Source organism: Culex quinquefasciatus, chromosome 3 (genome assembly GCF_015732765.1).
Source record: "Culex quinquefasciatus strain JHB chromosome 3, VPISU_Cqui_1.0_pri_paternal, whole genome shotgun sequence".
NCBI classification, from domain to species: domain Eukaryota; kingdom Metazoa; phylum Arthropoda; class Insecta; order Diptera; family Culicidae; genus Culex; species Culex quinquefasciatus.
In genome coordinates, this window is record NC_051863.1 from 151,958,785 (window position 1) to 151,972,582 (window position 13,798).

The 13,798-nt window shown below is 36.8% G+C and overlaps 1 protein-coding gene across 1 annotated transcript in view; it reads left to right on the forward strand.

Moving 5' to 3' along the window:
• The window catches only part of LOC6044825 (myosin light chain kinase, smooth muscle), a 33,474-nt gene that overhangs the window by 12,751 nt on the left and 6,925 nt on the right, over positions 1–13,798 (forward strand). The window contains 3 exon segments of the mRNA XM_038264481.1: positions 12,821–13,115; positions 13,174–13,315; positions 13,686–13,781. Of these exon segments, the coding sequence (XP_038120409.1) occupies positions 12,821–13,115; positions 13,174–13,315; positions 13,686–13,781 (533 nt within the window).

The window sequence follows — 13,798 nt, forward strand, 5'->3', positions numbered from 1 at the left end:
AAGAAAAACAAAACCTATCATACTAAAAATAACTGTCATCAATTCGTCAAAAGTTTGCTTCTTATGAAGACATCTGTCTGGCTTGCACGTGTTTTTGCAAAATGTTTAAAAACAGCCACTGTAGGTATATACAAGGCATGAAATCTCCCAGGACAGCATTCCCTTGTTAGTTGTCTGGCAGCTGAGTCGGCAATCGTGATGGATGGCCAAATTTATGTGCAAAAATAGTTGAAATGGGCCCAAAGTGTGCTCATCTGTGTCTCCTCATGACGAAATATTGCGTTTTATTTTTTTAGTTGTACAATTAAAAAAAGTGTTCTACAAAAACGCATAATTTAAAAAAAAACTTAAATATTCAAGCTTTCGAAGGTGTATGTCACAGACATAACCAAAATGACGAAAAACTTCAAATCCATCCCAAAATTTGCGTAATTTAGAGCAATTGTCGCCCGTCGTGGAAATGGCCCATTAAATTCATCCCCACATGTCAGATGCACGGCGCTGCACAGATGGTCGTCGGAGTAGCAGCAGCAAAGAAATGCCCGTGTTTAATCCGTTTAGGGTCGTAAAATATTCTTTACGGCAGAGGTGCATTCCGCCCCGGCGACCATCATTTACGGCTCGTGAACTACGGACGGTCGTTATTCAATTCGGGAACAGAATAATTTCCGGAGCTTCCGTTGCGGTTCCATCGTGCTAATATTTCGTATTAATCGTCCTTTGCGCTGTCATAATTCAAAGCAAGGGGTGTCGCGTCGGGTTGAAAAATTAACCTGGACCAGACAAGACGTCGTCTTCGAGGACTGACCAGAAGAGCCATTACCCCCGGAGAGGGTGGATTAGTACGTTCGAACTAATGTGAGATGTGTTTGGCATACTGTCAACTAATATTAGAAACGAAATGTTTACGAAATACTTCCAATGGTTGGGGGTGGCGAACGGGGTATATTTTTCAAAATGATTTGCTGTGAATTGGGGATAAAATATAATAGGAAAATGGCTCTTCAAGCTGTGATTTTAAAATATGAATGAAACTTTGTTGAAATGATTCATAAGCTTCCTCATAAACTAAGTAGAACCAACAAAATATATATGGAACCTCATTCCACGATTGAATTTAAATCTATGAATTTCATATGACTCTTTGTATCCAAATCGATATATTCTGCTCTAACAATCCTCTAGATTTATTCTCTTACAACCCCAACAGCACCAAATTATTGTGTACTCCTACCATTTTACATCTCCGGCAAGTCTATTCTGTCGTAAATTTTCTATTTTAATGCTTCCTAATTGATTTGATTTATTCGGTCATTAAATATCGTCCTCAATGGCAACCCAGGCAGACTCGCCATTGAAGCGGTCGTGGTCTTCAAACGTAGTCTTTAGCATTTTCTGTCGTTGGTGGTTTGTTGCTAAACTATAGTAGTCGACACACAAACCCCACTCGCCAATAATGGCCGACAGATCAAGGTCTCGGCGGGCGCGCATGTTTGGAGCAATTTATTGCGCTATTTAGAGCGTGAAGAAATGTTCCTCGCTCCTTCGGGGAGGGGAAAAATGTGTCCCCAACAATTTGGCGAGAATCTTCTTGTCCGAAATCCAAAACAGCCGCAGCCGTCAAAACACGTGACGACGAAAACAATGAAACGCGTGCAAACAACAAACACCATGCGTCTCCATGACCTTAACATTCGTCTGAGTTTACAAGCAACGGCGACGACGGAGTCGCAGCTGCCTGTCAGAAGCAATTATTTGCGCCTTCACCGTGGTCAAGTCCACTGCTCGTACACTTGTGAGACTACTAATGTCGCTTGTAGTGCTGCTACTGCAAAGTTGTTACTTTTTAGAATAAGACGATGCATTTTTGACCTGGGTGATGAATAGAGAGAATGCGTAACGTGATTTTCGAATGATCCCACTTTGTTTACATCTACAAAGTAGGAAGCTACTCAAGCACATGCATGACTTTTTTCTTCCTGATAAATGAGCTGTTTTATAATCAGTAGTATGCGTTATATTTTGTCTAGTTTTTGACATCTTTTGCTTTAAAATTGCGTGTGTTTTGATCGGTTAGAAGAGGTTTTTCATTTTACGGGTGACGAAGAACTGGGGCGATAGTGTCATTCTGCGATGTCGCAGATTAATTCCCTGGCTAGTTTTGGAATCCTGCAGCCCTTCCTGGTCAAGCAAATAAACATCGCTAATTCTAGCGAAGCTGATCCAACAAACGGAGCAGATTTTCACTAAACAAGTAGGTTTTCAAACGGAACCAAACGATAAAGACAGCTTCTGGATGGATACAACCGCATCGACTCCATAAACGACTTTCATTTATAATTTAAAAAAAATGCGATCTCGCCTTCAACTTTCTTAACATTTCTCGACTTCAACTTTAGGTTTTCAAAAGCCACATATTTTTATTCTTGCTAAAAACAATTTTTAATGATCGATAACAATACTCTCTACTTTTGGCGAACAGCAAATTGGTTCCACTTTGACAGTTTAAAATTGAGGCCGTTTTGCGAATCACTATTCATCACCCAGTTTTTGACTTAAATCTGTTCATTCGATTTTACAAAATAACAAGGAAAAAAATCGATCTCGGAATACAATATGACTCAATATTCTTGTAGATTTTCATGAATCTAATAAACATTGTTTTTTTCTTAAACCAAACAAATTGCATTTCACCTTAAACTAACTGAGAAAAATTAAAAAAATGCGGATATTGAGAAATTGATTTTGTATGAAAAGAAATAAATTAAAAAAATCTGCAATTTTTCTCCATGCACCTTTTTTCTGAATAGTCCTCATTAATATCTACAACTTTGCCGAAGACACCAAATCAATCAAAACAATCCATGAAAAGTTAGAGATTTTCGAATATTAACGTACCATTTTTGTATGGACAGCTGCCAAAATTGTATGGAGATTTGTATGGCTGAACCAATGACACAAAATGACTTCTGTGGTGAAATGGGGGAAGGCCCCCACAAAGTTTGAGCCCGTTAAAAAACACAAAAAATAAAAATGGTCGAAATCGGCCTATTTCGTAGAGAATTGCTCACCATGTAAGAAGAGCTTTTTCCGACATTTTGCGGATCCGTCGAAATATTTCGTCGTCTAGAGCATCTTTCTTTTTATTTTTTTTTCGATTTTTATTACTTTACTATTACCTTTCTTCAGAAAAATCGCTGACATTGATGAATTTATGTACTTATCTATCAAATTGTGTGTGATTCTGACTTGAAAGATGGCCAATAAATAGTTTCCAATCCAGATTTACCAGATTTATAGCTATGGATACAAATTTGAACATAAAACACTGCAACACAGTATTTCACGCCATTTTGAAATGCTTGTCAAGTGTTTTTCAAAGCTTTTCAAAAAACACTATTTAAAAAAAATGAATTGGCTTGATTACAAACGTCCATAAAACACACAAGATTACAAAAAGGCACTCTTGGTTTAAAACATAAAAAAAATTGAATATCGAAGGGGGTGAAGATTGATAAACTTTAAAGGCCTTCTCCAGAGGGTTCAAAACTTCTATAGTATATATACCAAAACTTTCTCAAGGATCTAGCCATTCGCCAACTTAGCGTAGATTCTGAATTAGAGCGTCCAATTTCCCGTCCCGGTAATTCCCGGGATTTCCCGAAAAAAAATATTCCCCGTTTCCCGGGAAATTTGTAAATTTCCCGGGAATTCCCGAATTTCAAGCGGAAGTACATATACATTTTCTTAACTTTTAGACACTTTTTTCAATTGACAAAAAAAATGAAGGAATTCAATTTAATTTACTGTTCTTATTGAACTTCGTAAGACCGTCTAAAAATTTCATGTCAAGGTTTATTCCAGATGATATTATTTTCTGAACCATCACAACTCAGAATAGAGTTTGGTTATTTGTTGGACAGCAAAAATTACAAAAGTTCTTTCAACCGAAGTCATTTATTAGGCTGAATCATTTGAAAATCATTAAAAAACTCCTTTTTATCATATCAAGGGTACCCAAAAAAATGCAAACATCCAAAATTCGCTCCTAATATTTGAAAACTTTGAATTTTGATTGCATAAAAATGGTATTTCAAGTGAAAAAGAAGATTCTGATGTAAGTTTCATGCTTATCTATTTATTGATGGGCTGAAACCAGTAAGATTTGTCCTGGAAAAAATATTTGCCGGGATGAAATTTTTTTCTCCTTTTTTTTCTTTTTGTTTCAGTTGAATTTTCAATATTATGTTTTATCATACTCTCTCAAACTAGTCACAGAGACAAATTTGAAAGCAATTTTATGGTTTTGGAAAATGGATTTATTTTACTCACTGTCCAAATACTGTGATTGAAAAATAATACCTACTTCTTGACAAAAAAAACTGACCATCATTTTTTTAAATATTTTGTACGAGTTGAAAGCTAGGCAAATTATATATTCTGTTGAAGTTGTATGCTTTTTTGTATGCAGTCAAGGCATTAATTGATCCTCACGCTTATTTTTACCATATAAGTTGCTTTTCTTTACAATTTTATTGCAAATAAATATTAATCAAAACCAGGATTAGAACAAGTTTCGATAAATTTCAAATTTCCCGGGAATTCTCGGAATTTCCCGGTAAATTCGTTGAAAATTTCCCGTTTCCCGGGAATTTTGTAACCCCGGGAAATTGGACGCTCTATTCTGAATCTTTTCAAACCTTACACAGAAAAAAATCAATTCACGTAATCGTGAATCAAGTTCACGAGTGTGAGAACCACGAAGGAATTTATTCATGAGTATGGTGCATTTGCACTATAAACGTGAATATTAGGGTGGGTACGTTTTTCAAAAAGTTCTCGGATCAAGTTTTAGTATGGTTCCCCTTGTAGGGCATGCCCATAGGGACTTTCATGCCAAATATCAGCTCATTTAGTTGTAAACTGGCTGCGCGCATCAGGGTTAAAGTTTACATGGGAATTACTATGGGAAATTGGAACTTTTTGTTCAAACGCTCCTACAGGTCTGGGAAAATCACGCGCCAACTTCTGGTATGGTCAGGCCTATGGGGAATGATCTGGAGAACACTTTTCCCGAAGAGAGCATATGGATTCGTTGTCCCTAGACCTGGCGCATCGGCAAACAATCCGATGTCTCCGGAATCAACGGTTTTTCCCCAAAAAGCATCAAATTTTCCTTAGCATGCTATGAAAGCTTGATGAACACCGCGACGCCATATGTCAGACAGCTACCACGTGGTTGAAATATTTGCAAAAAAATACAAATTTGTCATGCAAAGATTTTGAATATGACTAAATAATATCAGGATTACTCGAAATGATCATTTTCTACATAAAAGAAGGTTTGCAATTAAATATTCCAGCCGTTTCTCACCCACGTGGTAGCTGTCTGACATATGGCGTCGCGGTGTTCATCAAGCTTTCATAGCATGCTAAGGAAAATTTGATGCTTTTTGGGGAAAAACCGTTGATTCCGGAGACATCGGATTGTTTGCCGATGCGCCAGGTCTAGGGACAACGAATCCATATGCTCTCTTCGGGAAAAGTGTTCTCCAGACCATTCCCCATAGGCCTGACCATACCAGAAGTTGGCGCGTGATTTTCCCAGACCTGTAGGAGCGTTTGAACAAAAAGTTCCAATTTCCCATAGCAATTCCCATGTAAACTTTAACCCTGATGCGCGCAGCCAGTTTACAACTAAATGAGCTGATATTTGGCATGAAAGTCCCTATGGGCATGCCCTACAAGGGGAACCATACTAAAACTTGATCCGAGAACTTTTTGAAAAACGTACCCACCCTAGTGAATATATTCTTTCGTGGTTCTCGCATTCGTGAATTTAATTCACGATTTTGAGAATTGTTTTTTTTTTTCGTGTAAGTCAAGTTACCAATTTACGTACTTTTCCATTTTAAATAATCTGATTCCCCTCTTGGAAAATTACTACGCTACGTATAATTTTCTTAGTTAATCCCAAGGCGGGCTTCGATGTAAAAAATCGCCAAAAAATCATTTTTCAATTAATTTTTGATCTCTAAAACGCATTGGAAAGAAGAATTCTTAAAACTAAAGAAAATTATGAGGCTGGAAGTGTGACTTGTGTTTTTTGTGACTGTGCCAATGTTAAAAAAAAAAAAATTCTGTGGGAAAACTTTGGCTGTGTTTTTCATTTATATTTTCAATATTATATGTAAAAATAAGTATGAGAAATAACGACCAATATCACATAATTTTGACCGGTACTATATCAATTAAAACAAAGCAATTTGTAATTGCATTCCAGATTTATAATTGTGGAATTTTCCTTTTTGTTCAAACATGATAGAAGAAAACACAAAAAGTTTTTTTTTGTAGTTTTCTGTTGAAAAATATTTATATGTTCTGTTAAATAAACATTAAATTTGAAAATATAAAATGTGTTTACATTTATTAATTGTATCTACTTATTTGTTTTCTATTTCAAAAGAATCGAAGATTTAAAAGGTCTACTTATTCTAGAAAATATATACTGTGGGCCAAATTGACGTTTCCTTACCCTACCATTAAATAATCACGCATTGATCGTGTCTGGCAAATTGCTAGACAGCAAAATTAAAAAATAACCGTTTACCAATCATCCTGTCAGTTTCATCACCACTCTCAATTTATGCAGGAATGCCTCACTCACTCACCTCTGTCTGCCCTGTTTTGAGTGATTTCAGTGCTACCGCAAAAATATTTCGGTGAATTCCCGGCATCATCACCATGCCGTCATATAACTTACCTTTCCTAATGTGCTCTCCACCCCAAACGGGGCAGGTGGTTCAATAAACGTTCGAGGGGACGCGAAAGGTAGAACTCTCCAAAAAGGTGCGTTGCTTCGCCGCATCAGTGACCTATATTCGATTTCCAAAAATAAGTTTGACGAAAATATTGCGTCTTCATGGTGACAGATTCGCCAAGATCGTTCCGAGACTGGGTGAAACCTTGAGACAAGCGAGACGAGTGTGGTTTTATTGCTGCACAATTCGTCACACCCGACAAATGATACATGGCAGTTTGAATTCCAGGCTCATCAGGACAAACGATGCGACTTTTCATTGCTGAGGTTGAAGAGTACGAGAGTACAATGAATTTCACTGTTGAGTTGGATAGATTTTCATGACTTTTCTGGGGACTAATTGCAGTTGTAAATGTCTTCTCGGATCATATATTTTAATTATTGAAATTAGCACAATTAAATTTAAAATTGTAGGTCAAAACGTGCATAAAATACAAGGTATACATTACTATCACTCTTTCCTTTGGTAAAAATACTGCCATTTCGAGTCATTCAGGGCATGGTTTACTTGCATGAAAACGTAAACAAATCATGCTCGCGCCAAAATAACTCGTTCCCTCGTTAACATCTGTGGCCAACGCGTGCGCGCAGAACTCTATTTAGTGTGTAAATCAACCCCCGCGCGCAAATTCCACTCTCCTCCCACTCTAGAAAGCATTTACGCGCACCGTCGTCGTCGTCATCCACACAAAGAAAAGAAAATCCAAACATTTTCCCCACCCAGAAACATCACAAACATCTTCGGCAAAAAATAGAATAGAAATTTCAAATTAACACTATTGCAATTTGTAATTTATATAGTAATAAATCAACGTTCAATTCTCCAAATAAAATAAAATAACGTTTGACATTTTCCTTTCGAAAGAATGCATTCATGCGTCACCAAATTTTAAAGTGTTTTTCCAGTCTATTCTAAGCCCAAGATCTGGGATTCTCCAGACATAAAACAATCATTGCCATCATTAATCCGTCAGGTCACATTGACCGCATGCGGCCATTTTCCTTCCCACTGTATCCTCTGGAATCTGCGTGTTCTCCGGGATTTTGCATTTGGGATCTCCCAAAAACAAAAAAAAAACAAAACAGAACCGACCACTTGCTGCCATATGGTGGGTGGATGCGTGAAAGATGCCCAAATGAATGGCGAATTCTGCACTGACAGTCTGTTTACACACAATTCAAGCAAACCATAAAACCCACTACCGAACGAGCCAATTTGCGAGCTCGTGAACATTTGGCCACGCTGATAAACGGTCGCGTTTTTCCTTTTTATTCGTCCGGCTGCAAAGATTATTATTTTCATATTTTCCATAAATGTTTTTTTTTAATTTTAATGCTTCAAAAATTAGCAGTTCTCTACGAAATCGATCTTTTTTTGAATTTTTATTTTTGTATTTTTTAATCCGGCTGAAACTTTTTTGGTGCCATCGGTATGCCCAAAGAAGCCATTTTGCATCATTAGATTGTCCATATAAATTTCCATACGAATTTGGCAGCTGTCCATACAAAAATGATATATGAAAATTAAAAAATCTGTATCTTTTGAAGGAATAATTCGATCGATTTGGTGTCTTCGGTAAAGTTGTAGGCATGTATAAGGACTACACTGAAAAAAATGATATACGGTAAAAAAATTGGTGATTTTTAATTAAACTTTTTGTTTTATTTTTTTTTTATATATGTTTAAGGGGACATAAAATGCCAACTTTTCAGAAATGTCAAGGTTGTGCAAAAAATCTTTGACCGAGTTATGAATCATAACTCGGTCAAATTTTTTTAGCACAACCTGGAAATTTCTGAAAAATTGGCATTTTATGTTCCTAAAACATATAAAAAATAAAAAAAATAAAAAAAAATTGTGTTTTTTTAAATTAAGTTTTAGCGACAAATGTTGATTTATAAATCACCAATTGTTTTTTAATGGGTATAATTTTTTTCAGTGTAGTCCTTATCCATACCTACAACTTTGCCGAAGACACCAAATCGATCAGAAAATTCCTTCAAAATATACAGATTTTTTGAATTTTCATATATCATTTTTGTATGGACAGCTGCCAAATTCGTATGGAAATTTATATGGACAAACTAATGATGCAAAATGGCTTCTTTGGGCATACCGAAGGCACCAAAAAAATTCAGCCGGATTAAAAAATACAAAACAAAATCGAATGACCGAAATCTGAAAGAATTGCTCAAATATGTATTTAGCGGATCACCAAATTTCACGCATGGTTCTTTTTGTTCAATAAACATCGAATGGTCCATCCATGACACTTAAATACAACTTGAATTGTATTATTTCTTTATGTTTGAGTGCAATGGATACTTAATTAATATTTTTTATTTATGATGGCAGTTAATGAGAACATGAGCATGAGCATGAGCATGAGAGATCACCCATGGTTGCCCCTCCGTTGCTGAACAGAACCGTAATATCCTTTCAGCACTACTGATTATAGGCTTCGACGATCTAGTGGTTGTTCCCTTATCAACAGCATGTATGAATGCGCTGAAAAAATAAAACACCATGATTGCTAAAGCTAGATCAGTTGCAAATAGGTAACAGTCATTGGCCACCAACGGCGCCCGCCATGTCAGTTTGTAGACCTCGATTTTAAGGGACGGGAATGTTAGTTAGCGCAGGTTGCTACTAGGGCAGCTGATTTACTCTGTGCTTACACCCCACGAGCGCTAGGAACCTGAAAACTTGTTAGTAGGATAGGGTGTTTGGTCAGGATTCATCATAGATGATGATGATGCGACCCAAAATCAAAGTGTTTGTTAAAAAGTATTATATATTATTCTCAAGGCAAGCAATCGGATGCTGCGGATGAGACATTTCCCGTTTATCTGTTGTTAAATTTTAAATAAAATGGTTTAATCTTAGACAGCCGGCTGTGGAAAGATAGAACCAAAATCATTTGTAATTAATAAATGAGAATTAAACAATGTAATTATTAACTTGAGATGATTTTACGAGTTTTAAATGATTGTTGTTTAGTGAGGTACTGATTGACGGTGTGAACGACGAGTCACGATGTTTATTGAGCTGAAATGGTACGACGACGAATGCGAAAAATCTTGCGACCTGTCGGAAAGGCATAACAATTCGGACTCACCAATAGCATTTACCGCAATTCATAATAAAAAAATATATATATTCGGTCCTGACCGACGCGTTTCTCCTATTAAGTTCTATTGGCTTTGCGTGCTTGTAATGATATTAACGTTTTATGAAAACACAAAAACCTAGACGAACTCAACCGGCGTCGTGCCTTCCGATCCACGATGATAAAGGAAGGTCTGATAGCTAGTGAGTAAAAGGACGAAAAAAAAAAATCACGAGCAATTGTGCAAAGTAACCACGAGGCCCCGCTGGCCGGAATCGACTTGCTATTTAATATTTACGCTATTATTTATATATTAGAAAATGAACGGAATGTAACAGTACTTTTTTATCACCCTGACATAAACACACACACACATACACACACACACACATACACACATACACACACACATACGCACGCACGCACACACACACACATACGCACGCACACAGATAATTTTTGTGTTTGCAAAAAACAATTTATGTTTTCCATTTCCTACTTATTGTTGGGTTCGACCCCCAAAAACAATGAGGTAGTAATAATTCTAATCAAGCGTGTCAGCTGACGTAATTCACTTGATATCACGATTCTCACTCTCTCAAATGACTCTCGCAAATCAGAACACATTCATTCACTACAGTTACTATCACTTTCATACATCAAACAACATAGAACGTGCTCACCCGAGTCCAGCACAAAGATTGTCCGGTGTCACCAAGCGCAGCATCGGTGTCATCGAACAGTTCTCCTTCTTTCCTTTTGGGGCAAATCTAAAGCCGAATTTGATCCGCTTTCGATGCAGTTTTCCATTCACTATTTTCGAATGAATACAATTAAAATTTCGCGGACCGTAATTCCAGCTTCTGCTCTTGAAAGGAGAGCTTTGGCAGCCACTTTCACAAAACGAAAAAAAAACTTTTACCAGCAAAACATTGAAAACATAACAGTGAGTGGAGCATGTCGCACACTCTTAAATTATATTGTTTTTCTTCTGGAACTTGATCACGCCACTGTCTATTTAAATTTTTCAGGAATCTTCATTTTCAGGTACGTTAGAGTTTCACCATATTTGCATATTTTCACTGATCGGAACTACCAAGGCATAACTAGCAAAACTTATTTTGTTGAGGAAAAACAGCAATCAAAACAAAAGTTCTTTTGGAAAACAATTCAGCAAACTGTCTTTATTTATGATGGCAGTTAATGTGTCAAAAACTCGAAAGCATTGTACTTTTCAAGTATTTTGTAAAGTACTTTTTTATTTAATAATCATTTTAAATTTTTAAAAACCGTTAAACTCTACCACTATTTCGTCAAAAAATCATAATTTGGCACCCAAAATTTTGTCCATTTTTGCATTTTATGAATATATTACTATAGTCCTAACAAATACCTGAACCTTTTGCCGAAGACACCAAACTGATCAGAAAATTCCTTCCCAAGATGCTGGTATACCATTTTTTGTAGATTTTATTAAGTTCATTTTGTTCCCTTGATTTTGCGGACTTAGGGGAACCATACCCTTTCTCAGCCTATTTCTATTATAGGCCTATCAGCACTTTGATCATGAATTACAGCTTTCATAAAGTGTTCTTGGCTCTTCCAAAGTAATAAATAGCTCAAATAAAAGTGAGCAAGCAACTCTCTATTGTTGATACATCTGAAAATGTAATAATATCGGAAAACAGCAAAAGTGGTGAGAATTGGTCAAACGGCTTAGAGTGATTAAAATGGGTATATTTCCCCTAGTTTAAGAAATAGATGTTTTGAAAATATTGATTATTGACCTAAAGATAAAAAAATCATAGAAGATGTAGAAAATAAACAATTAACACAAACTAGACCGTCCAATTTCCCAGGTTTACAAAATTCCTGGAAAAAAGGAAATTTTCAACAAATTTCCTGTGATATCCCAGGAATTCTCGGGAAATTTATCAACAATTTTCTGACCCTAGTTCTAATTTAATTTTGCAACAAAATTGTATAGAATAGCATCTTGAATGGTCAATATAAGTGTGAGGATCAATGCCTTGGCTGCCTGTAAAATAAAACTTACAACTTCAAGAAAATATATATATTTTCTAAATGTATAAGCTGTCTTTAAATTCGTTCAAAATATTAATAAAAATTATTAGTATTTTTTGTTCAGAAGTAGGTATTATTTTTATTAATTTTCGGGCACCTGTTATATAAGGAAAATATACCCATTTTAATCACTCTAAGCCTTTCGACCAATTCTCATCACTTTTGCCGTTCTTAAAAGTCCTCGGAATCTTCTGAATATCTAATCAGTTAGGCTTAGTAAACTATCACGCTCAAAAATTGCGAGATTTCTCCAGCACGAGTCGTCCATTCCCCATTGTTATTGTACCTCCAACAATTGTGGAACACCAGAATTTAACTGCTATTTTCTCAAAAAAGTTATCAGACCATTCAAAACCCATAGCTTAGGATGAGTTTCATTGGTTTCAGTGTGTAAAATCATTATTTTGTTTAATATGTACTCCTGGAGAGAACTAAAGTTTGTTTACATCCGTAAAAAAAAAGTGTTCCGAATTTGTGGATTACAAGGGTCAATGTTTTTCTTAAAAAAGTTGATATAAAGCGTAAAAAAATCAGTCAGTTTATACATGAATCGAAAGATCGCAAGAAAAGCTTTCAGCCGATCTGTAAACCGTTCCGAATATGTGGGATGACTGTACCATATTACACTCTAATGGAACATTTGAAACTTGAGGAACCATGCGTCCCCAACAAAATAAAATATAAGTTTGGCTCCGAAGCTGTTTAAGCGTCAACCGAATTTTCCTTTATTTAAAGTGAATCCATAGGGCTTATTTTAAACTATTTGTAAACCCTTCCCCACCCTTCTCTCAACTCTCCCCCATAGAACTCGCCCCGGCCTTCCCGTACCGGCAGGTTCAACTCAAGCAGGAGGTCGACCCGCGCCAGTCGTTCGACATTCTGCCCGAGCTGGGCCGGGGCACCTTCGGCACGGTGTTCCTCTGCCGGGACAAAGCCAGCGGGCTCGAGTTGGCCGCCAAAATCGTACCCTGCAAGAAGAAAAAGGAACGCACCGACGCGCTGCGGGAGATCGACATCATGAGCTGCCTGCACCACCCGCGGCTGATCCAGCTGTACGATGCGTTCGACTACGAGAACAAAGTTTATGTGATACTAGAACTGTGAGTAGCAATTTGGAGAACATTGTTGCAAGCTACTTTTTATTTTTGATTTTTGCAGAGTCCAAGGTGGTGAGCTGTTTGAGCGGGTCATAGACGATGACTTTGTGCTGACCGAGAAAGCGTGCGCCGTCTTCATGAAACAGATCTGCGAAGGCATGGAGTACATCCACAGCCGGAGTATAATTCATCTGGACATGAAGGTTGGTCGTAATTCGGTTGGGTACATTGTATTTTAGCAATAAACAAGACTGCCCTTTTTTATGACGAAATAAGTAATACTTGTCCACTCTGACCGTTTCAGCAACTCAACAACAAAGAAAAAAATAATCAACTTACGACTGTTTCTAACCCTGAACTGCACCGTAAACTGGGGTGAATTGGGACACATGGGGTGATTGAAGACGGCTGTTTTAACCATTTTCATGTTCAATATTTGTAGTTTTTATGTTGATTTCAGATCAACAGTTAACAAACGTTTCCTATTCATCCTGCAGTCCCTATTCGCCCTAGTGTACGGTACTTAAAGAATTGTTTGAAAACATTTACTAACATAATGTTGTATTCCTCCAGCCGGAAAACATCCTCTGCCTAACAAAGACTGGAAATCGAATCAAAATCATCGATTTTGGTTTTGCCAGACGATATGACAAAAATAAAAAGCTTCAGGTATGAAATATGAGTAA